This window comes from Manis javanica, chromosome 5 (assembly GCF_040802235.1).
Source record: "Manis javanica isolate MJ-LG chromosome 5, MJ_LKY, whole genome shotgun sequence".
Lineage (NCBI taxonomy): Eukaryota > Metazoa > Chordata > Mammalia > Pholidota > Manidae > Manis > Manis javanica.
The window spans coordinates 163,048,161-163,073,764 of record NC_133160.1 but is presented as its reverse complement, the minus strand read 5'-3'; the positions used below and the strand labels follow the sequence as shown (position 1 = coordinate 163,073,764).

The 25,604-nt window shown below is 43.9% G+C and overlaps 1 protein-coding gene across 6 annotated transcripts in view; it reads left to right on the top strand.

The window, feature by feature from the left end:
• The window catches only part of CC2D2A (coiled-coil and C2 domain containing 2A), a 133,406-nt gene that overhangs the window by 28,475 nt on the left and 79,327 nt on the right, over window positions 1–25,604 (top strand). For 5 of the 6 annotated variants that reach the window (XM_073237816.1, XM_017670565.3, XM_073237820.1 and 2 more), the window contains 9 exons: window positions 1,786–1,948; window positions 6,200–6,336; window positions 6,932–7,063; window positions 12,576–12,785; window positions 13,269–13,375; window positions 17,529–17,669; window positions 20,659–20,815; window positions 21,621–21,862; window positions 24,767–24,944. In XM_073237816.1, coding sequence (XP_073093917.1) covers window positions 1,786–1,948; window positions 6,200–6,336; window positions 6,932–7,063; window positions 12,576–12,785; window positions 13,269–13,375; window positions 17,529–17,669; window positions 20,659–20,815; window positions 21,621–21,862; window positions 24,767–24,944 — 1,467 coding nt within the window. Of the gene's footprint in view, window positions 1–1,785; window positions 1,949–5,881; window positions 6,033–6,199; window positions 6,337–6,931; window positions 7,064–12,575; window positions 12,786–13,268; window positions 13,376–17,528; window positions 17,670–20,658; window positions 20,816–21,620; window positions 21,863–24,766; window positions 24,945–25,604 lie in introns of all 6 variants that reach the window. The other variant, XM_073237819.1, reaches the window with a different exon arrangement.

The following is a 25,604-nucleotide window of genomic DNA, read 5'->3' as shown; positions in this document are numbered from 1 at the left end:
ATTAGATAACAATAAATAAAATTGTCTCCACTTGCAAATGACACAATTATATGTAGAGAAAATCCTAAAGAATCAACCACAAAACTGTTAGATTTGATCAATGAATTCAGTAAAGTAGCAGGATACAAAATTAACATAAAAAATCAATAGTGCTTCTATATACTGACAACAAATTTTCTGAAAAAGAAATAAAGAAATCGATCCCATTTGCGATAGCATCATAAACAATAAAATACCTAGGAATAAGTTTAACTAATGAAGTGAAAGATGTATACTCTGAAAACTGTAAGACACTGATGAAAGAATTCAAAAAAGCCACAAATAAATGGTCCGGGAGGAAGTTATCTCCCTGCAAAACCTTTGTTGTCTCTGCATGAGACCCCCTATCTGGGCGGAGTTAGGACGGCTTTTTCCTTCTACCTTATCTGGGTGGCTTCTTCTCTGAACTTTACCTTCCCCCTTTTCCAGGTGCTCATGTCTATCTTCCTACCTAACATTCCTCCTCCTAACAGTAGGAGGCCTCAGTTCAGACCTCCCCAGAAAAATGCCTGAGTGTCCTCATGATGTGACAGCAAGTGATCCAGTAAAGAGCAAGGAGGAAGCCAGGTGCCTTTCATGACCTCGTGTCAGAGGCCACACACCCATGCTCATATTGCGCGTATTAGAAGCAAGGAGGAGAGGCGGGGTCTGCTTTTGGGAGACACGACTCTCAGCAGATTTGTGCGCTTCTTGAATCACGACACTTCTCTCCAAAAGCCGCTTCCTTTTGGCTTGTTCTCCCCTGGGAGCTGTGTGTTTCTAACAGCCCCTTTAAATCATGCACACTTTGAAGCCCCTTCCTCATAGTTCATGCTCTAATCTGCACAGATCCTTTTCAGGATCTCATATCAAAGTGGATTTAGTCCTTAGCGGAGGTTTTTGATCATTTGCAGGCCTCTTTACTAGCTTCCCTTTTCTGCCTTCTCTGCAGTTTTTTTCCATCTGTTTTGCTCACCACAAAGCAGAGGTGGGTCCAAGCAAGAAAAATCACACACTGATAGCAGGGTTTTATTCTCTTTTTATTTTTTTGACTCTTTTGAAATTCTCTGTCTTCAAGTTATGCTGACAGTGGTTATCATGTAGATTTCCTTTTCTCTCCTTCCCGTTTTGTATAGTTGGGGAGAAAATTCAGGAGGCAGAGAGTTGCGCTACCCCCACTATATTCAGCCACCCATAAATCTCCACAGGATTTGTTAAAATGTTGCTCATAAAGGCCACCAGGCTTCAATTTTAAAAAGAAGAAAGAGGAGAAAGAGAAGGAGATTAGTAAGAGGGAAATGGAGAAGAGAAGGAAAGAGGGAAAAAAGTTTGGAAAATAATTAAACAAAATTAACCTACTTCAGCTAACATATGTGAATACGGGTCCTGTGCTTAGAATTTTTACAGGTGTCATTTAACTGTATACCTACAAAACCATAAGAGGTCATCTTTACTAATATCTCCATCTTAGAGTTGAGAAAACCAAGAATCTGAAAGGTAGATAAGTTCTCTGAAGCTTAGCAGGTCTCTTCAGCCCATTCTGATTTTGACCTTTTCCAAGTACGTAGAATAGTGTAAAACAAAGAAAATCTTTTTGTTAAATATGAAAGACCACATAGTTTCATGTTTTCATTTTTAAAAAAAAGATTAATAAATGAAAAAGGTAACTTCATCGTAAAATATGTTGTTTGATGAGTTTAACGTTATCATTATTCCTAAGAAAACTAATAATCTTGGCATGACCTCTTATTTTTTGATGTAATGCAGGACAAGGAAGAGCTGCTTAATGGTAAAGATGCTGAGGATTTCCTATTAGGCTTAGAGCACGTGGCTGAAGATTTCGTGGCAGTCAGACCTGCGGATTACGAAAGCATCCATGTTAGGCTGCAGATGGAAAAAGAGCTCCTGTTCACACCCAGCAGGCAGACAGGTACATGCCCTTTTTATCTTCCTCCTTGCCTTGGACAGCATCATTTTCCTTCAGATGAATGTGGCTGGTATGCAAGGAGGTCCCATGTGCACAACTGGTCCCAAGTTCTAATCTGATTTAATAATCAAGAAATATCTTCCGTTTAAAAGTATAGAACATGGAAAGATACTCATTCAACAAACATTTACTGTTGCATTAGCAGAAGAAATACCAGGATGCTGGTGGGGGCGGGGGGTGAGGGCCCTGCATCAAATCAGTGGCCAGTTTTGGGGGCAGAGTATATGAGACTCTGAGATCCCAGCTGTGAAAACGAAAAACATCTTCTGCTCACACTCAACACTTCTTGAACACTTCTGTGCCTAGGTTTTTCCCACACTGACCAATTCTCCGACACCAGCAGGCTGTCCCACCATTCAATTCTGACACTACCGGCCTGGGCTTAGCACAGACCCCACAAACTAAGGGCTCAGCCCCACAAGACTGCCTTCTACTACAGATGCCAATCACAGCCAGTGGGTCCCCAGGTTCCCACACTTCTATTTGACTTTGCTACAAATCAGGGACCCCCAGGATGACCTCCTCAGGCTCAATAACTTGCTGTAACAGCACATAGAACTCAGGGAACCACTTCCTCATAGCTGCTGTATTTATATAATGATGGAGGATACAGATGAAGAGCTGCATAGGGCAAGGTATGCGGGAAGGGGCACAGCGCTTCCGGGCCCTCTCCAGGCGCAGCACCTCCCAGGACCTCCCCACAGTCACCAACCAGGAAGCTCTCACAGCGGAACCTCTGCAGGGAGGATATTCCGGGTGGCTTCACTATGTAGGCGCAACTAATTACATCACTAACCTCGGTGATGCAATCTCTAGTCCCTCCTCTCCCAGAGGTGGTGGGGGTGTGAGGGCTGTAAGTCCCAGCCCTCAACTCACAGGGCTGCTTCTCCTGTCTACCAGTAAGGTCAGGGACTCTTCGGGAGGTCCCAGCCCTGGCCCTCTCATTAGCACACGAAAGGACATTGTCCCTGCTGAGATTCCAAGGGTCGGAGGAAACACTGGCCCCACCAGCGGCTATAGGGGAAATGGCCAGGGTCTGGCTGCCGGGACCACAATTAACTCCTGGTTGCCGCTCCTTGCCCCCTTTCTGCCCTGGAATTTCCTTCCCTCCTGAGAGGGCTTGAAGGATCTCTGCAGCTCAGGATGCACACTGAAAATGTCACTGCAGCCTGAGTGCTGTAAGGAGCCCCCTGGGGCTGGCAAAGGGGCCTGCGTTCACCTTACTTGGAAGCTGGATTTCTTTCGTTTGTCGGGTTCTGAGTCCCAGTTAAATGCTGAGCCAAGGATACAGGACTGTTATGTTTTGATGAGTCATTTTCAATCACGTGTTCAAAGTATTACAATTTGTTGGACATCCCAAGTTTCCTTTTCAAGTAGGTAGCTGACAAAAGGGCCCAAAGGTTATAACTTGCAATGGTAAATAATAATCATAATTAGAGTGAATGCCTTCTATGCATTTACTCCACCAGGTAGTTTTCTAGTGCTTGATGTGTATCAAGTAACGTGGCCTCACCCCAAGACTGGAGAAGGGGTCTTTTTATGCCCATTTTACAGATGAAAAAGTAGAAGCAGAGAGAAGTCAGGGACTGGCCCACAACCATGAAGCCAGGAAAGTGAGGGAGGCAGGTCGCTGATGTGGGTGACCTGCTCCAGGGCCATGTGCCTAGCACAGTGTGTCCTGATGCTCCTTAGGGGTCTGGAGAAGCGCGTGCAGCAGCCCAGCCAAGGAGGAGCTGTGTCACCTGTGCTTTTGCTCAGAGTACTCACGGTTAGGACTCTCCCTGCAGCCTGGCTGGGTTGGGGGTGGAGGTTAGAGCCCCGACAGCTGGCTCACACAGGGCTGGAAACAGGAGTTGGCAGTGGTCTTGACAGAGGTTTAGGGAGTTCTGCAGCTTGCTCTGGGTGGGGAGCCAGAGCTCAGAGCCATCTTCCGTGTTGCTCTGCCCTAGCGGGGGGAGGGCCTGTGAGGAGGGGACCTATCCCCAGGAGTTTGGGAGCCACACAGGCCCAGCTCCGCCCTCCCGTCCTTCCTGAGGTGCGACCTGGGGAGAGTGCCTCTAGTCTCAGGTGCCCCCCAGGAGACCGGAGGCACGGAAGCTATCCTATAAGATGATTCTGAGCACTGATTTCTATCTTGAGCCTTGAGGAAATAATATGCGTGAAGTGTCTCTGTTGGACAAGCACAGAGCAGGGGATCAAAAATAACAGCCTGTGTCCCTGTTGCTGTTACTCTTGCTGCTGTTTAGACGGTGGTTCCAAAGCAGGGCACATCCACCCAGAGACGTAGGAACAAAGCATGAAGACTTCTACTTACATTTATTTTTAAATCTCATTTTCTTAATTTAACTTTGAACATGTTACGGTGCATACATAATATATATATGGTGAGTACCCAAAACTGTTTTGATGCACTGATGTCTAGACATGCAAGTGGATGGGTGGGGAACAAAAAAAAGAGTGAAACAATAGTTTGCCCAAGTTTTCTGGGACTGGGAGCTGAGTTTACTAGGACTCCTGGCATGAGTTGTTTTCTGTGGATGGGTTTGGGATGCAGGGTGTCCACATGGCCACATGCAGGAAAATTAGCACATTCAGGGATTTGGCATGGTTTAGAGTGAAACAAAAGCAAGTCTCCACCTTTAGTTGTTAATTCCCAAATCATTCTGACTTCCTAGGCCAGCCTCTGCTGGCTCTTCTATTTCTCCTCCAACCCACTCTGGCAAAGCAGGCTGGTGATCTTTCTAGAACTGAAAGTCCGCTCGGCCACTCCCCAGGACAGAGCCCTCAGTGGACCCCCCCCCTCACCTGCAAGCTCTCTCTCTGCTCCCCCTGACCCCCTGCCGCTACACCAGCCTCACCTGCAGGGCACCCCACCCCCGTCACAGCTCTGCAGCATTGGGGGATCACTGTCTTCAGACCCACCCACTCCTTAGGACACCTGCTTCCTAGGCAGATACACTTCCTTGTCCCACCACTGGCGCCCTCCTTCTCAGCCTTCAGGTGTCTGGGCCTGCATCCCTCACAGAATAGCCTTTCTCCAGCACTATTGCTCGCGTTTATCCCCGCACCGCCAGGAGGTACCTTCACCTGGACCTTTTCCTCTCCATACTCACCACTTGCTGAAATGATCCTGCTCGGACCTTTGCTCACCATTGCTACCTGGGGCCCCCCTGATTCTGCAGAGCCCCCTGAGTGCCTGGCACAGGGAGACTCAGAAAAGATTTGTTCTATGAGTGAATCAGGGTGAGGGAATCAATGAAGTAATGGACAAATGAACAAGGAAATTCACAAAGCATTTCCTCTGTTAAAAAGGAAGACACAGACCCAACACAGTGTCACTCCTGCCAGGCCGCATCACCGAACTGGGGCTTCATACTTAACCTAGTCAATAGTTTCAACCTCCCCCAGAAATGTAGCCGGTCAGGAATTTCCTGGTGAGCAGTGATAAGATAATGTCCCATGTGTCCTCTCCATCCCCAGAGGCAGATGAGGTCATCCACCTAATGAGACCCTTTCCTTGCCCCCTGCCACATATACAGATAGCCCTGGAATGTGTCCAGCATGGTCCTTTAGGACACTAACTAGATGTATGCATGCCACACTGGTTGATGTATTGATAAATGTAAACATCTTTCCTGCGTGTATTCTCTTCTGTAGAGAAAGTCCTTAAGATGTCTCCGAACCCAAGGGGCTTTAGAGTAGTTTATGAGAGCACCCTGACAGGCCGCTCCAGGGCCACGGTCCTCAGCAGGACTGTGCATAAACTATCTTTCCTAAATGTAACAGTCGTGTTGATTTCAGTCAACACCTCATACTTTACTTCACTGCATTCTGCCAAGGACCCAATGAGTAGGTATTCTCATCCCTTTTGTACAGAAAGAAAGAGTTCAAAGGAATGCCTGGCCAAATGCATACACTTATGAGCAAGCAAGCTGGTTGTCTGGCCTGCGTTTCCCGGCCCTCCCAGCCTGCCACACTGCTGAGTTACTGAATCATTTCATGCATCTACAACATGATCTTGTTGCAAGTAAGCACTTTGATCTTTCTCTTGGTTCCACTTGTAGAAATTAACTTGCTGCATTTGCAGTTTATAAGAACATAAGGAAATCTCCAGTGGTTTTAATTCACCAACTTGCAGTTTGAAATGCTTAAGCTGGCACTAATGTTGCTCGTATTTATTCGTAAACTATCTAGTGCCTACGTATCAAAAGCTTCCTGAGAACGTGCAACCCAGATTCCTGGAAGACGAAGGTCTATACATCGGGGCAAGGCCAGAGGTGCCACGTGCCAATCAGAACATCATGGAGAACCGATTGCTGAAACAGGAGCCCGTAAGCACACAGCCCCTGCCCCCAGGAGCGACTCATAGAAGTTCTTGCTCCTGGCTGGGCAGTCATTGCACCATTGTACCCATTTCCTCTTGGGTCCACAGACAGTGGTTCGATATATCTTCTTTTAATTTGTCTCTTGGTATGTTGAGTGATCCTCAAACAACGCACCTCTCCACTGCTAGAACCCATCTGCTGCAGCTGCATTCAGGCTTCTGCTAAATCAGATGTTGGCAACCCTCTCCCAACCCTTAGAAATGTTTAATTGTCCCCAGGAAGAATATTCGTGATTGTTTTTCTCTTGTGGCTTTGTTTTCTCTTAAATGTTTAATGAATAGAAAGCAAGTTTTTTCTTAAGCACTCATTTAAGCTTTTTCTTTAGCTTTTTCGGGGTGTGAGGACTATCTCTTAAATTCATTCTAGGGGGTGTTAGTGAAGACTTTAATAGAAACAGACACTTTAAAAGATTTACCGGGACAGGGGGAGGGTGCATGAAATGTGTATGTTCACACAAAGTTTTCCTGCAAATGTTTATTTTGTAAACCATTTTCTGGCCGATTAGAAGAAAATGTTGTCCTTCCCTCTGCTTGATCTGCAGGGGAGAAGGTGGTTCGGAGATGATGGCAGAATCCTAGCCCTGCCAAACCCCATCAAGGCGTTTCCTTCAAGGCCACCCACCTTGGCACAGGAGCCAGAGATTAAGGCAGAACTTGAAACCTTGTATAAAAAGGTAAGCACCCTCCTGCCATTTTTAATACATGAATGTGGTTGAAAGTGCTTTGCTCTTTGAATAGCTGGGGAACAAAATCCGTGCCGTACTACTTTGATTTGGCAGGTCCTTCAAGTAATTCCCTATCTTGCACATAAAGCACAAGCAACAGGCATATAATACAAGTGAGTCTCTGGTACCCACCCATCTCCTTCCTAGGGTAGGAATGGCCAAGTCAGCGTCTTTATTTGTACATTCAGGTTGACTGCCCTTAATTGCCTTCTTTTCTCTCTGGCATCTCACATATACTGCAGGATTAACTCCCACTTGTGTTCTCTTTACCATATAGCCAAAAATGTTCTCTCCCGGCACGTCCTCTTCACTGTTTTCCTAAGGTCTGGTGCCAAGCTGCGTGAGCTGAGTCTGGCATGACCACACTCTGGACAAGCGGCCCCTGATCTCTCTGTGCTGTAATTTCTTCATCTGTCAAATGGGCATAATAATAGCAACCACCTCCTAGGGCTGTTGTGCAGATTGGCTGAGATAATACACATAAGTGCTTAGAGCACAGGAAGTGTTGGCTCATGTTAAATAGACAGATACCTGCCTGCCTTCAAGTTTAATTTTATTGTTCCTGTTTTCTGGAAGTGCTGAGCAAGGACCATCTCCACCATTCTATAAAGCCCGGTGATGAACAGAGAAAACATGAGCACAATTCAGAGAATCTGAGCAGAGGTGGGCTATCCTACTAACTAATTTGTGACTTTGGGCAAGTCCCTTAACCTCTGGACCCACTTCCTTGATTGAAAAAGTGGAACAATGATAATCTTCTTTACTCATAGGACCCTTGTATTGAGATGGCATATCTGTATGCCTTTTTTCTAAATGTGCATTTCTATAAAATATTGTTAATTACAGGCAAGTATTAATGAGTAGCTACTTTGTGAAGAAATGTGATCCAGGGAGGAAGTAGATTTACAAAATGAGCATTAACCCTAAGCCCCAGTCCATGAGGGATGTATCCTTTGTTTATATGACAAAGACACATGATATAATTAGTGATCAAGACAGTTACCAACATATGCATATATCTAATAATCCACCCATCTCTTTACCCATCCACCCATTTCAGCTTGAAACACTGATATAATAAATCACTAAATTATAGGCTAAAATTAGAAAACATAAGAGTAATTACTATGGCCAGTGGGGTACTGAGGGAGCCAATCAGTCTTATCTGTCTCCTTCAGAAGTTCTGAACTAACTGGGAAATGCACTGGAGTCAGAGAGGGCTGCAGATTTCAGTTGCACTAAGAGTAAAGTGAGAGTGAAAAATTGGGTGGCAGAATGCCCCTTCGACCCAAGACCAGATAGGCTCTGGCTCCATCACCCATGAATTATGTTCCCCATCTGGACGCAAGCTGGGCAGCTAGAGAAATGCCCGGGTGAGTCCCATACAGAGTGTCAAGGAGGACACATGGGGCCAATGAGCAGGCTCTCTGAGAAGGACCTTAGAGCTCACTGGTTACTGTCCAACAGAGAACGTGGACCAGTGGATCTTGGGCTCCAGCTGACTCTCCAGTTAGACACTTCTTAGGAAAGTGGAGAAACAGACAGCTCCGCTAGGAGGGACTGGTCACCCAGCCTCACAGAGCAGAAGCTGGGGAAGGGAGAAATCCAAAGGGCGTGAGTCTTCCAAGATCATTTCTTAGAGGGAGCCAAGTGTGAAGAGTACATTAGAAAGCATGAGAAAGATGCAGAGGGGTTTCAGTTACAGGAGGAGATACTATACCTGTCTCTCTCTTTCTCCATAACAAGCTACTTGTAACCTTTCTATTGATTTGTAAATCTCAGTCTTTCTCTTTAATATGGTCGTGGAACCTTCCTGTGATTCAAAACATAATGCATTTCTTTCAAAATAATCATTTTTCTAGTGTTATTGATTTACTATTACCCTTTCCTACATGTATTCAGATCTGTCCAATACCAAAACCCATGCTTTTGCTACATGTAATAGGCTTGCCTTTAGGAAAAACTATTAAATGCCCATGGCCTATATTTTGCATCTTATGTCCAAACATACCTTTTGTCTGGGAGCTTTGACCTGATGCAGGAGCAGAGAAATAAACAGGCAAAGGCTGTTTGATTCACAGCCTGTCAATCCACCATCTCTCTCCCCCCTCTGCTATCCTGAAAGTGGATCCCGGGCAAAGACTGGGTTTTCTTCTTTTCCCCCTCGCACTGAGGAGGAGGCTGGCACATAGGAACAACTCAATAGAAGTAAAAATTGAATATCATTAAAACGATTTAGCTGAACTGAATGGATCTGGAAGAAATTCCTTCCTTTCTACTCCACTCCTCAGCTGTCTCTCCAGCAGAGCCATGATTTTTCTAGAACCTGGCTTAATTCTGGCATCCAAGTGATGGGAAACCAAGCAGGATCAGGAGTTGGCCATTCCTTGGGCTGTTAATGGAGGCTTGATGAATTTGTGCCTCGGCGTTCACAGGTGGGACGATGACCCGCAGGCTTGACCAAACCCTTCCCCATCCCCCACCCCCGTTAGAGTCAGCCGGTTATTCTTTGATTTGAAATACTAGATTGCCATTCATATGATGGATTATGTGCCTTCCCATTAGACAATTTAGGAGTTTTGTTTAGAAGGGAGTTCATATTCAGCCCTACTTTTTTTAACATCTTCCTTAATTATAGAGGGAAAAAAAGTAATTTTTTAAAGTGAAATAACCCACTCTTCCTAAATGGAGATCTTTTTGAGAGACTATTAAAAACCAAGAAATGCAGAAAGAGATTAGATACTGTGCAAAGAACAAAGTTAAACCTCAAATGAGGAATAAGTCAAATGAAGTCATCTTAAGAAGGAACTAATCCAAAACAAAAAAAAATACAAATGCCAAAGGGGACATTGCATGCAATGAATTAGTAAAACTGACAGTCTTCAGTTCACTAATAGTGAAAAGTCTCTTCAGAAAGTCTACTATAGTCTGAAATACAACTGAAAGTCTGCATAGTCCCAGTGGTGCTGAACCCTGGGGATGCTTTGCCTTAGAGAGACTGTCTGCCATGTGGGGAGACTGAAACGCCATCAGAGTTAAAGACACTGGGATTACAAGTCATCCTGGCATTCCTGGGGCCATGTGTGTGGGAGCCTCCCCTTTTCAAAACTGTTTACCAATTTGAGGAGTTCATCGTGATTCCAGCCCCCTTAATTACATCACCACTTGGTGAAGTGATCACTTTCCCTCCCACTGTTCTCACCTGTTTTCACAGAATAACGTTGCACAGTCTGTTAGAAGTACTGTATTAGGCGGCTCTTTGGGCTGCAAGGGACAGAAACCTGGTGCAAACTAGCTTAAGCAAAGAGAGAGCTTGGTGGCCCACAAAACTGGAAAAGGGCTGGAGAGAAATCGTAAAACCGAAGGAGGGGCTTTAGGAACTCAGGGGCTGGGACCAGGGACTCCATTGCCAGCAATCTCTCTCTCCACCTCTTTTTTCTGGTTCTCCTTGAATGTTGACTGGCCTCATTCTCTCCCAGGCAGCAGGCCAGCATTCTCCACATGTTAGGGGATGGATGACCCCTGATAATCCAAATCTAGCAGTTCTAGAGGAAAGGATCATCTCTTTCCCCAAGGCTCACATTATCTGTACAAAGGACAAGCTGGCCAGTTGTAAGTGGCTATGGGCCCCCTCCCCCAAACCTCATATCCAGGAGAAATTCCCAGAAGATGGGGACTGCCCAGGGAAGACCAGAACAATGGCTGTAGAATCTGCTGAAGGTGGCAGGCTGGATTCAGGCTCTGTCACTATTATTTGCCCAGAGCAAACACAGAAGCTGGTTTTTTAATCCCACCAGGGATTATTCTTTTCTCTGTACAACTTTAAAATGTTCTCTCCATTGGCATGCATCTCTGTGTGTGCTGAGTGCCCTAGCAGACAAGCATCACCTCTGACAGTTCTGGTGTTTGCTTTCAAATGAAGACTAAAGAATCGAGCCACTTTCCAAATTAAAATAATATGCCCTATGAATAGTATTTTATCTCTTGTCTTCAAAGACATTGGTGCTACTGTTTACATTATAGTTATGAGTGTAATAAAAAGGAATATAAGAAAAGGAGTCAGGATATAAGAAAGGCAAACAGATGTAACAAAAAGAAAAACAAGGAACTGGACTCTTTCTCCCTAATAAGAAGAGAGTTGGGGTCTTTGGGGCAGTCTAGCCCATGATTACCAGGAGTTCTCGGAGGTTTTTTAACTTAATTGAGCTGAACTTAAGGCAGAGACCACCAGCGACCATCTGAACTTGCGCTAACACAGATTTGGGGAAGGAAGCAAAGTGCGGTGATAGGTAACATTTCAGGGAAATAGAACCCAGCCACCCACGTGACTTACACCAAGGACAGTATGAGACGGAACCTGAGGGCCGCCCTCTGAGTGACTCATGGCTCCAGGACCCCCTGGGGAGAGGAACGCCAAGCATGGACCACCACGGGCACAGCAACTAGAGAGGAATTTCCTGTTAAGTCCGTGGAATGACATTTAGTTGTACATGTCCTTCTGAGGTGGATGTGTTTTAATTAATCCAAGTAGTCTGGCTGGTCATAAGACACAGAGTGGCCACATGCAGATTAAAAACTTCTGACATGAATGCAGGTTATAATTGAATAATTTTATCTGAATGAAAGAAAAAAGAAATGGGCCTCCGTTGTCACAGTCCGAAGTGTAGGGTACCAATCATCAGAACTGAAGCTTTTCATAAGGCATGAAATATGATCTCCATAGGCTGGTATTTCCTCCCTATAAATCCAAATGGGATTCAGTTCAGCGTATTTTGGGAGGTACTAAGAAATAGTCCATTCTTACTCACCCCTACCATATTTGCAAGCACATCCCAATTTTACAAGGACTTTTTTTAATTTAAAAAAATCTATAGGTCTTTTCATCAAACACAGACTGAATGTTATTTTATAGGAGAAAACCTGTTATGTTATTAAAATAAATGTAGGATACACTGTATTGGAGTCCAGTCCTAAATATACATTAATCGTCTACTAATCTAGGGGGAAAGAGTATGAAATCGAATGGCTAGAGAGAAAAATATGTGTTCTTACTTGGGAATCCCAGTACAAAGCAGACAGCAATACAATCCAAAGACAAGTTTACTGGTAAATGAAGACTTGTGTCTGCTTTACCCTAGATGTAGTATAGGGACTGTTTTGATGACTAGTAGTAACTGAAAAGCAGATCACCTTATCTAACAAGCGAGAATACATTTCTGTCCATATACACACGTCCACACACAGAGTCTGGACCTCTCCGTTCTGTTCTGAGACTGACAGGGCCCTGAGAATGTTAGGATCTTACAGTGGTAGGACTCCAGGAAACAGGGAAAAAAGCAGATTCTCCTGGCTTGACCAGGGTGGGCGGTATTTTGCATCTATTTTCCCATCATGCATAGTTAGATCTTTATCTAGTAAGTGCTTCGACTGTGTTCCACACACACTCTGCTCTCTCTGGCAGGCAGTGAAATACGTCCACAGAAGTCAGCACCTGATGGGCTCTACAGACCCTCCTGGAAATTTCCAACTGGACATTGACATTTCAGGATTAATCTTCACTCATCATCCCTGTTTCAGCCGAGAGCACGTTCTGGCAGCCAAGCTGGCCCAATTGTATGACCAGTACCTTGCAAGACACCAAAGAAACAAGGCAAAATTTCTTACTGACAAGGTACGTTCTTCCACACTTCCTGCTGATGGGCTGGTTCTTCTGATCAGCCCAAACATCTTCCTCTTTAAAACCTTATTGCCCAGACAGGACATGATTCCACAGCACTTCCTTTTACAAGTTTCTTTACATCACAAGAACATCACTGTACCTTCAGGAGCCAGAAAAATCTACTTTTAGCCTCGAAAGAAAACTTACTTCTGAGGCACACATGAAAGTAACATTTGTCATAAGCAGTTTGATTATCTGGGCCACAGACCAAGGATGGGTATACACGGTTCTTTATTACTCCATTTTTTTAAGAATAAGAACTATTGCTCTGTATCAGAGTTCATGATGGTAAAAGTATGGAGACAGCTGGGTATTGAACATCCATACACAGATAGCTGGCATCATTTTTCCCTGGAGAAGTGAGTGGGTCCAAGCATGTAACTTGCAGTTGGGAATAAGTTTCTAGCTCAAAACTTGTATTCATTTCTTTTTAAGCTCCATGCTCTAAGAAATGCTGTTCAGATGAGTCTTAATCCAGCAACAACTCGTAAGTCTCTTGACACAACCCAAAAAACCATCAATGAGTATAAATCTGAAATTTGGTGAGTGAACTTTTTCCTGTTAGATGTCTACATGTTGAGATCTTATATTTTCAGTTGTTCTGAATGCATTGAATACATGTGAAAGTATGCCAAGTGAAGTAATGAGATACATCCAAGATATTAACACTGAATTTGAAGTCCAAGAAGGAATGAAGATGTAGTAGGAACTAGCACGCTCTGCTGGTGGAAACAAACACTACTACAGTACCAACTACAGAGAGCAGCCTAGCCACAGGGGAGCTCAGTGTTGAAAATGCTGGTAAAGTAAGAGCCAGAAATACTGCTCTAGGTGTGTGTACTCTAATGAGCTACATGCACATGTGCACATGGAGATGTGTGTAAGGATTTCACAGCATTGTTTACAAAGGAAAAAACTAGAAATAACCCCATACCAGAATGAACATATCTGGTAGAGTCTTAAACTAAATGTCTGTACCACAGTTAAAGTGATGCTGGATTAGATCTGCGTACATCACTGTGGATCAGACAATGTTGAATGAACAAATCCAGGTGTAAGAGGATACTCGCTGTGTGTATGGTTCACTAAACTTAACACCTGAAGCAATACTCTTGTTCTACGTACGCACATGCGTGGTACATACAGACAGAGAAGACACCTTAGGGAGGGAGAGAAAATGGAATGGGAGAGGTCTTCACTGCAACTCTAATATTTTGTTCAAAAAAACCCTAAACAAAACTCTGAGTGAACATGACAAAATGTTAACAAGTGTCATATTAGCTATTGCAGGCCCTTTCTATTTCTTGGAATTTTTTATAATTAAAATTCAAAAATTAAAACCTGATCATTACCAAACAATAAGGAAACACATAATGTAGAATGTGAACATCTTCTAGAGTGCCATCCCAAAGGGGAAGCTGTGGGAACAGCTTTTTGCTGCTCTTCCACATATATTTATGTGTGTGTATTTGTACTCATACTTACATAGATGTGTTTGTGTGTCTATATTAAGAAATCACTGCATGTACCATCTTGCAACTTTTTTATTTAAAATGCATGTTAGGCCTTTGTTACAGTACATCTAGCCTATATCATTGTTTAAAGGCTGACATAATTTTATATCCTCTATTGATAGATATTTGTATTATTCCTATTTTTTTCATTATTTAAGTTTCACTACCATTCCTATGTATGTATATTTGTGTGCCCATATGAGTATTTCCACAGAATAAATTCTTAGAACAGGAACTAATAATCAAGATGTTTAAATGTATACTTCTGTTTTTACAATCTAGCCTTGAGTTGGAAATTCTTCCAGCAAATTAGTGATGGTTATATACTGTAATTGTAAAAGTATGAAGAGTATGTTTTAAAATGAGAATTCTTACTTATGAGAAAAAAAAAACACACTGCAGCCTCCTTGGGAAAGTAATTTTTGTTCTAGCAAACACTGGGTAAGGAAAAGGGGCGAAAGCTCTTCTGAATACAGTGACAGTTTTATATAGAATTATATTTGTTAATCAGTATTTGAAAAACAGTAGCAGACCTGTGGGTGAGACCTACAGACAAGGCGGATGGGACCCTGTGAGCGGACCGATGCAGTTATGCGGCCACCCGTGCGATTCAAGCCTCTGAGATTCAGCATTTCTGACGCAGTGAAAGAGTGGAGTTTAGTCCTTCACAGACCTTTCACTAGGTGGTAAAGCAAATTCTAAGCAGATGATCTCTTCCAGATGTCCCATCAAGTGGGCCTGTTCCCTGAGCCCCCAGGAGCTGCTGATCAGCTGCCCTGCAGACCCCGGGCATCTGTGGAACCCTCGGCTGAGCAGCTAACCTCAGCCAGCAGCACATTAAGCCTTTTCCATCTTGTTTTCCATGAGCGGCATCAGGACCACACTGCCTGTCCTCTGAACTGGAGCCGGCTCTAAGGCAGGCAGCATGGGCATTCTTGGACCGGAGAAGAGCCATATTTCACCCTCTCGGCTGGATCTTTACCCTCAGACATGCTTCATCTTGAGCAAATGCCAATTCTGACCCCCGATCCCCATCCAGCTACCACTTTATTTCTGCGGTTCCTTCACAGCCCAACCGTTGGAGAACATTTACCATCCATGCTGCTCTCCCCTCTCCCCTCCCCCCGTCCCATGCACCTTCCAGCCCATCCCCCTTCCTGGCCCTGCCTTTCCTCGGACGCTGATCTTGCCACAATCGCTGGAGACCTCCGTGTTGCTAAGCAGAGGGGAACCTCTCTGCCCCGCGTGGTACGTGGCCTCTGGGCAGCATGAGGCACTGTCCCTGCAAGGCGCCCACGGAGACGTTCTCTTCCCTTCACCCCCCTACACCCTCTCCTCGATGTCCGTGCGCCTCCCCAGCCACCTGCCCTCACCATCCTTGGCCAAATCTTCCTCATCTGCCCAGCTTCTGAATGTTCAGAGTTCCTCATATATTTTTTCTTTTTTAACCTATCCTTCCTGAATCCATGTTTTCTCTGGAGCTGAACCCAGTCCTGTGGTTTTCGATCTCATCTGGATGCTGGTGGCCCCCCACTTCTGGGCTGGAACTCCCTCCACATTCCAAACCCCATCTGCATCTGGCTTCAGAAAAATGTCACCTGGATCCCTAGTCAAAATTGCTTTTTAACTCTTTCTCCACAGCTCTGGCCCCAATCTGTAGTGAAGTATTCTTTTGCGATTCTTTGCTTCTTTAGCTCATACATCAAATTTTTCTTGCTTAGCATTCTTTTTAGTATTTCTGAGAAACTGATTTCTCAGGTACTAAAAATGGAAATACAAAACCTATCAGATGGCCTCCAGGAGTCACATAATTTAGCAAAATAATTTTATATTGCAGTTTATAAAAAGGAGGCAGGGAGACAGCAGCTAGAGGCATCAGAGAAGAACAGACCACTTGATGAGGACAGATTAACATTTGTGGATCGCTTACCACACGTCAGGCATGATTCTTTTACGTCTTCCAACCGCCCTGTGAAGTAGATTCTCCTGGCATCCCTAGTTTACAGATAAAATGTGGAGATGATAAGCCAGCTGCCCAAGGCCAGCTAGTAAGCAACAACCTAGATGTGAACCTGGGTGCGCTGGTTCCAACATCTGGACCCTCAACCACAATGATTTGCTGCTCCTCAAAAAGAAAGCTTCTTATTCTAGTTCACAGCTTTCTTGTTGTTCTAAGGTCTTCAGAGGGTCCTGAATCTCAGCCACCCAACCCCTAACAGGCTGTCACGTTCTGCCATCTTCCTTTCCCACAGACACCCATCAAATGATTAGAAAGCCAGACCCTGTGCTTCTCTGTACCTTCTCCACAGACCAAGTCATCACAAGGATAGAGTCAGGTCTTCCTTCCGGAGCTCAGGAGGTGCTAATTCATGAAATGTCACCTCCACGGTTTCATAAGGCTAAACTATAAATTCCCTGAAAACAGAGATACTTCCTACCCCTACACACTTCTGAATCCCTTGTAAAGTAATAGAAAAGAAGAGAAAAAGTTGTCTAGTTAATTAATTAGCTAATTATTTGATGGCATATTAGAGTACATTTGGGTCTGGAATTGGTTATCATTCATAGAGTGAGTTGAAGTAAGCATTAACTAATTCCCAAACACTTTAAATAATGGAAGTAAAAACAAAAGCATTTTTAAATAATGCCTCTTCAAATCAAGCAAAAAATCTTATTAATCTATTTAGCACTGAAAACTCACTAAGACAAGTAATAATAGCATGACTTCATCTCCTAAATGCAGAACTTGTGATTTGTGTTAACACAGACTTTAATATACTTAATATAACATTTAATAATATGTTAACCAGGACAGCAGCATACTTTCCTATGTTTATAATAATTTAAACCATGAGAATTGCATTTACTGGGCCCCTTATTTTCATTACTTCAAAGGTGGCTCTTTGTTTAAAGAGTCATAGTAGTTGGAAGAATTTTTAAAGGAGACTTAGTTTCATTGAAGTTAGCTTCACCTAGAAAAAACAAAATCAAATAACCTCTCAAAACAAATCATCATCCTATTGTCTTTAAATTTGCATTCATATTTTTGGTCTTCTAGGACTTAATATTATAGCCACCAAATCAAATATACAACCACTGTAGCATTATTAGTTTCTTCTGGAAAATTTGGAAACATGCCTGAATAACTTTTTAATATACAGCCATGTATTATGCCTTCTAGGCAAACAAGAAAACTGCGTGATGCAGAACAAGAAAAAGATCGAACACTGCTCAAGACCATCATAAAAGTCTGGAAAGAGATTAAATCCCTTCGAGAGTTCCAGAGATTTACAAATACACCCTTGAAACTTGTTTTGAGAAGGTAAGCTTCTTTCAAAAATTGTTTACTGGGCTGTGTCATGCATGGGAAAAAATGTATACAATATAGATACAGTTTAAAAATAATTACAAAAAAAATAGTTACAAATGAATAGCCATGGAACCACTCCCCAGGTTAAGAAACACAACACTACCAGTGTCTGGGCAGCCCCCTGCCCCGGTGCTCCTAAACCCAACTAACATCCCCCCCATCCCAGCAGTAACCATTTTCTGGACACTTCCGATAGTTGTTTCCTTACTTTTATTTATACGTTTGCCATCTCAAGAGATCCCTAAGAACATATGGTTTACCATTGCCTGTATTTAAGATATCCATAAATGAAAGTAGGTTGTGTATATTCTTGAGTAAATGTATGTTTCTTTTTTTCAGTACAATGTGAGATTCATCTGTTTTATGGCACATAGCCATAGTTTGTTTTTCATACTTTATAATACTTCATTACATGAATATAACAAAACTTGTCCATTTTACTGTTGATGGACAATTGAGTTGATTCTATTTCTCAGTGGTTATACACAGCACTTCTGTAGACATTTTTGTACATGTCTTTTAGAGTATGCATGCCCAAGTTTCCCAGAAATATACTGGAAATGAAATTGTTGAGTCTTAGGGGATGAACTTCTCCAAATACTTAGATGCTGAGGCCAAACCCTTTTCTAGATTTATACATTAATAAGTGTCCCCATCAGTCCGTATCACCCATATCATACCGTGTCACCCGGCCTTGTCACACAGTAACATTTTGCTAGTCTGTCAGTTTGTTTTAATCTGTATTTCCTGCGCATGAGCTGGCCATTTGGATTTCCTCTTTTATGAAGTATCCGCTCAAGGTTTTTGTTGGCTTTGGAGCTGGATTGTCTGTCTTTTCCATCTTTTTTATAACTTGTAGCAGTTTGGCATAGACCCTGGCCAGCAGACATTTATTGATGATGCTTTTCATATATGTCCTCATCCATTCTGTGCTTGTCTTTTCATTCTTCTTTACAGCTTTTTGAAGAACTGAAGTTCTCAAAGAGTTAGAATATATTAGTCTTTTCTTTCATGATCGGTGCTTTCTGTATGCTGCTTTAGAAATCCTTCTCCCAAGTCACCTAGATACTCTATTGTCTCCTATAATCTTTATAGTCTTTTACATTTATCTTTAATCCACTTGGAATCGATCTTTGTGTTTGGTGTGGAGAAAGTACACTTTGATTATATTTTTGCGCCTAATTCACTAGATTCAATCCATGATTAAGAGTACAGCTGTTACAACAAAATCACACTCCGTATGTTAATTCAAGAGCGTCTCTGCTGTTTTTGGTCCCTTCCTGACTGTTCCTTCTGAGTAAGTGCTGTGCCCCTACAACTACGTGCAATGACAAATGTGGGCAATTATCTGATACTTCGCTTTGAAAACAGACATGTTTTGGTCAAATGGAGCTACAAGTTGTAATTTTAGGGGGTTGGAATTATAAGACTGAGAAACATCCTACTGTTCTGAGAACAAATACAAAACTGTGCTTTATGAGGACGGGGCCTTGTCGCCATTAGATATCTGGTCCCAAACAGAGCACCTGCCACTTATCTGCTCAGTTAATATTAGCCGACAAAAACAAATTCAAATAGTTTGTCCCACAGAAACCGTGGGTGTCTCCCAGAAGTCCCATTGTTTCAGCTTCCAAATTCCATCTCCCCGAGTACCCCTCCCACCCAGAAGCAGAACATAAATATTGACCATAGTGTTTTCTTTCCTTTCCTTCCTTCCTTAGAAGCTTAGGATAAATTAAAATGTATAGGGCATTTGCCCTTAAACTAATCTCTAAGTTGCAAACTTCCTTTTTGTGAGACTTGGCACCCCTCCCCGCCAAGCAGCTGACTCCTAAGTTCTTGTGGAGTGCCCCTTTTTCACATTCTTGATTCATCTAGCCACTTTATGACTCTGCATAATTGTTTTTCCTGTAAAAGTATTCCAACTTCAGCTAGTTTATTCATGCCTCTGAATAACAAGCAGAAGAGTGAATGGTTCTCTCTGATACATATATATCAGAGGTAGAACATAATTCTCCAGCCACATTTCCCCAAGGTTTATAAATTTCAGGTACCACTGTATTTCCAAAGTGATTTCTTCATGAACATTCTAGAGATCTGCAAAGAGACTGTGCCAGGGAACCCTTAGCTGCTAAGCCACCAGGCAACATGTGTGCACAAGCACTTGACTGAGTTTCTCTAAAGGGACAGGAACTTTCAGATCGAAGCCGTAGGCTGTGAGACTCAGGTGAGCTGTAGTGACTCCACAGTGCCTAGGGAGCATGTGTTGGATACATGGTTTCCACTCCCTCCTGGAGAATCAGCCTGTCTGCAAAGATGAACAACAAGGAAACTTTCACATTTGTTTGATCACAAATGTTTGATTTGGCCACGGCACCTTTTTTTGCAGGGCATCCCCCAGACCTAATGTTCTACAGAACACCCCGGGGGGAGCACTGCTTTGGATCTGGGCAAGTTCCTAAGGGAGTGTCAGCAGAGAAAAACTCAGATCATTCATCCACAGTCAAATAAGTGGTTTCACAGACTTGGTAGCAACATATTGAAGTAGTTCTTCAGAGACTTGAAGAATTAATAAAATAACTACAATGAAACTTTTACCACTGTCAGTTGAGAATTTACAGGCACTGTGTCAGGATGCCAGGTGGATCATCTAACTCAGAGTGGCATTGTTCCTTAGCAGTAAATAGAGGGCTCATATGCCAGCTCTTCCACTCACCAGCTGTGTGTTATTGGGCAACTTACTTAACCTCTCTGTGCCAGTCTCCTCATGTATAAAATGCAGATGGTAATAGTATCTGCCTCACAAGGTCATGAGCTGACATATGCAAAGCTTTTAGAAGAGGATCTGCCACATAGTGAGCCCAACACAGGTATTTGCTATTATTATAACTCTGTTACTTAATTTCAAGAAATTACCAAGGTACTGTAAATTATTTTAAAGGGAAAAAGTTGAGCAGGAAGCTGATGAAACAGCCTATGAAGCAGAAATTCAAGCTGAAATAAGTGAATTGTGGGAAGAGTCCATGGAGGAGTACCAACAGAGGCTGGAAGAATACAGAGGAGCCCACCAGCAGTGGAAAGCGTGGAAGAAGGCCCAGGTGCAACAGGCTGACCCTCGGGACAGGAGGGGTCTGGGAAGGCGCCCTTGAGATGGGAGGAGGGAGACTGGGCACACCCACTGGGGTCCCCTGCTAGCTCTGCTCTGTCCCCCTGCTGACCCCCTTGCAAGGGGACAAAATTTGAGTGAATGAACTGGTCAATGCACTTGTTTAAAAAGCCACCCAGCTAGCTGCTACCGGAGCCAGCTGTTTCCAGAGATAGCTCTCTGGTGTCACTCTGTGGCTATTTGAGGAAACAAGCCAGTAAAAACATGGTAATCGCTCATGTCTGTGTCAAGCACTGTGCTAACTATTTTACATGCATTATCCACGGAATACAGGGTACTGATGCTTCTGGGCTTCCCTCAGAAAGTGTGTGAGTTTGCACACATGACCCTGCAAAACTGAATCCAAGGGCAGTGAGAGATCAGGGCAAGCTGCAATGCCAGTTGTGCTCACACTTTAATTTCAAGTTGTTCTAATTTCCTTGGCCTTTAGAACCCATATTAATGATCACACAAATAATGTTTTTTACACTCTTTCTACTTGCCAGGCACCGTGGTAAGTGCTTTAGAGCCATTACCTCATTTCAGCAGCCCTGGGAAGAGTCTCCTATGACTGTCCCCATTTCGTAGATGAGAAAACTGAGGCGCGAAGCCATCCAGCAGCTCAGTGAGTGACCTGCCTGAGTGCAGGCAGCTGGCTGGGATGGAGCTGAGTTTGCTTCCCTGTCTGGTTCTGAAGACTGTGCTCTTAAATGAAACCCCAAAATTCCTCTTACGTAAGGTTGCTTCTTACCCAACAGAGGGCCAAGAAGAAGAAAAAGAAACAAGGAGCTGAAGAAGAACCACCCGATGACGAGGCTGAGGAGTCACGTCCCGGGGAGGATCCTGTGAAACCGGTCCCTCCGGAGCCCACTGACCGCGCGGTGATGGAGCAGCAGGTGAGGGAGAGAGCGGCGCAGAGCAGGAGGCGGCCCGGGGAGCCCGCGCTGGCCCCGGAGCTGAGCCTGGCGGGGAGCGTAACGCCCAACGACCAGTGTCCCAGGTAAGCAGATGCCAGACCACAAATGCGGTGGACATGTGACACACGCGGGCACCTGCGTGCACACACACTCACACACTGTGGAGCGTACGTCTGCTGACCGGCACGATATGATCAGAAGAACCATTAACTCTGTAAATATGTATTAGGCTGAACACATGAAATTGCAGCTATTTGTCCATACTTCGGTGATTGATAAGGTTCACCTACCTGATGCATCCCACGGACCTCTCAGGACGCAGTAAGTAGGGCTGCCAGCAGGGGGCGCTCCTCACGGTGGCATTTCGTGTGGCCTTTAATTTGGCGGTTTTTGCTGCAACCACTGCGTGTCTTTTCTGTCCACTGACAGCGCAGTGCCCAGACTCTCTGACTCCTTGGCCCTTGATCTCAGCGGCTCCGGAGGCCAGCTTCTCTCTTTGAAGGGCTCTAGAGCCTCACATAGGGGCTGTGGATGTTCCCTTGTGCTTGGATTGAAGTCAGACCACCTGAAACACACCAGTTTGATAAACATATTTCCAGTCCTTCATATGTGATGCTGTCTCACCAGTGGGTTTCAGCCCCCTCAAGTTCACTCCTGATTCAGTCAGACAGAAAAATGACAATGGAACGTCCTTGGGGTTTATACCCAGCTTTATTCCCACGGTGGCAGGTGAAGAGCTGGAATCCCCTCGATCAGCCTCAGGGCGAGTCTGCAGGCAGCAAGCGGGCCCCTGCCTCTGTGCCTCTCCCCCCGGCAGCCGTCTCAGTCTCTGTCCTCAGCCCTGCCACCACTCCAGCCTCTGCTCTCCTGCAGCGGTTCAGCCCTGAGCACTGGGCGGAGCTGTTTATACAGGGTCAATAATAACATCCCACACGTGTGCAGTGACCCAGGTGACCTGGGCCAGGTGAGAATCCTCACCGTAAGAACTTTCATTTTCTCCACAGATGCCTAAGATAGAAACAATCAGAATCTACCCTTTATGTATTATACACATAATAAATTTCTAAACATGCATGCCTATGTTCATCCTCTTTTTTAAAATTATAGTTTAGTAAAAATATTTTTTAATTTATTTCCTACACCCTATAGCAATACTTCTCAAAGCACAGCCAGGGAGGGACTGCATCACTGGAGAACTTGTTAGAAATGCAAGTTCTTCGATCCTACCTGAGACCTACTGGATCACAAACTCTGGGGCAGGGCCAGAAAACTGGGTTTTCACAAGATCTCCAGGTGATTCTGAGGCATGCTGTAGCACATCATAATCAATTAAAGGGAACCTATTAAAATAACCAATATGACCAGATCCCAGGCTTGATGTCCTGGCAAGCATATCATTCTTATAGCTAGGAAGTTAAAAAAAAGTTAAAACCTCCAATAAATAGAAGACTCACTATGAACACAGGAATACCTGAGTCTAGAATCTTCAATATTCCAGCAGAGGAAGTGAGAAATCAGTCAAGTTGGTCATCCTCAGAAGTACTTAGGATGCGGAAATTAATTAGGATGTCATTATAAGACTTCCTACAGCTTCCCGAGTTTCAAACTTCTGTTAGTGTACTAACAACTTGTTTATAAGTTGTAGCCCTTCTTGCACACTTCATGTGTTCTCCCAACTTCATAGCATCAGATACTGTGCCTAAACTATTCCCCAGCACTAAATTAGCTATTATCAAGCCACAAATAGTATAGCATGTAGTTTGGTAATGAACATTCAAAGTATGTGATTACAGGTTTTCTTAAGAGATCTGGGCTTGATTTGGCAATCTGTTGTGATGAGTCCCATCTTGGGGCTGTAACCCAGGTTCCCCCGAACCAGTGATGTTGTGGGGTGGGGGTGGAACACCATGCAGAGGCACAGCACTTCTGGGAATAAGCCTTCAAACGACTCTGAGTGGGGTCTCTGGGTATCTTCAATACTTCTTGAAATTTGGTTTTTAATAGAAAAAAAAATGTTCACGTCATTTGAGTAGCTTTGTATCTGAGATGGGCCTAACTAATGGAGATGTAAAAAGTTACACCTACCACCCAATATAATAGATACCAAATTTCTATTTGGGATGATGAAATGTTCTGGAGAAGAATGGTGGTGATGGTTGCACAACATAGTTAAGGCCACTGAATTGTACACTTAAAAATAGTAAACATGGTGTTATGTTGTGTATGTCTTTCCAGAATATTTTTAAAACATTATCAGCCAAGAACCTGAGTGTGTTTTGGATTTTTTTTCTCACCTTCGGTCCTCAACAAGTGTGAGCTGTTACTCACTTACATTTTGGTAGTTTGGGTGGGCATCTCTGCAAATATATACAATAAGATTAAAGACAACTCTTGGAGGTTTGATTTTTTTTGACTTCCTACCTATAAGAATTATATGCTTGCTAGGACATCTTTTATTGGAATTAAAATACCTTTAAACAGAAGGGACATTTCTTAATCCCCTGCATCCATGAGCAGACACTCACCATCTAAAGTGTTGAGAAAAAGCTTGGATGGTGGAGAGACAGACTCGACCTGTTATAATATGCTCTTATATTTTTAGGATAAAATGTCCTACCCAAATATAAATCATGGCTGACCCATATGAACTGAATTCACTCTATTTAATAAGGAATATGTTTCTTAAAACTCTGGACACAAACATAAGACTTGTTTGAAAAAATGAAGGAGACCGTACGGAGTGAGGTGAGCAATGCCTGGACCTCAGCTGAAACCTGTTGTGGCCTTTTCAGTGCCTCTTGGTCCCTATCGCACTTTTTTATTATATGAAGCTCTGCAAGACCTGCGTCTGTTTTGGTGCAGTGATGGATAAAGTGACTGCCAGTGTATCTTATTCTGGCCAGCTGCCATTTGTTAAATGCTCCAGTTATCCCTGGAAAATTAAGGATAATTTCCTAATCTCAACTGCTAATGGTCTCACTTTGCAGGGCCGAGGTCTTGCGAAGGGAGGATGTCAAGAGGCGCTCGGTGTATTTGAAGGTGATCTTCAATGACAAGGAAGTGTCCAGGACTGACAGTCGGCCACTCGGGGCAGACTTCCGGGTTCATTTTGGGCAAATTTTCAATTTGCAAATATTCAACTGGCCAGAGAGTTTAACACTACAGGTATGCATTTTAATTATAGTCACCATCTCAAGGATTTTTGGTCATCACAGTTGTGAGGTGGCCGTGGGTCCCAAGGCCCTGGGTGCTCAGGGCTGCATCCACGCCAGCCCTCCCTCCCTCCCTTCTCCTCTGGGGCTGCTACTGAGGTTGAATGCCTGCCCCACTGGGAGGGCTCCTCTTCCTCTGTCCTCACAGCAGAGCTCTGTCTGTCGGGCTCTGGAATCCCGCTGCCTCACCTCCCTGGAACACTCTGTGAAATGCACCATTACCTGTGCCCTTAACTGGCATGGACCATGGTTCAAAGCCCCAGTCCCATGTCAGATATGTTGGAATGAGAAAACCCAGTATTCTCTGCAGCAGTGACACCTGGTTAAAAGAGGCCTTTCTTTATGGGGATTCCCTGCAGCACAGAGCCCTTCTGTTAGGATGGTGAGGGCTTTGGGAACACTTAAAATCTGAATGCCTTTGTGGGGAGGGTTGCTCTCTGCTGCTTCCCACATGAACCCTCCTGCCCTGGCCCTGAGCACGTGTGCTTCAGCTACAGTTTCAAGTAAAACTTCCTGCACAAGGACAGTTGTCTAAATTAAGAATAAAACTTCATAAAGTAAATTTACACAGACTCCAGAAGCCAGCTTGATGTTTTGGGATCACCTGCCCTTA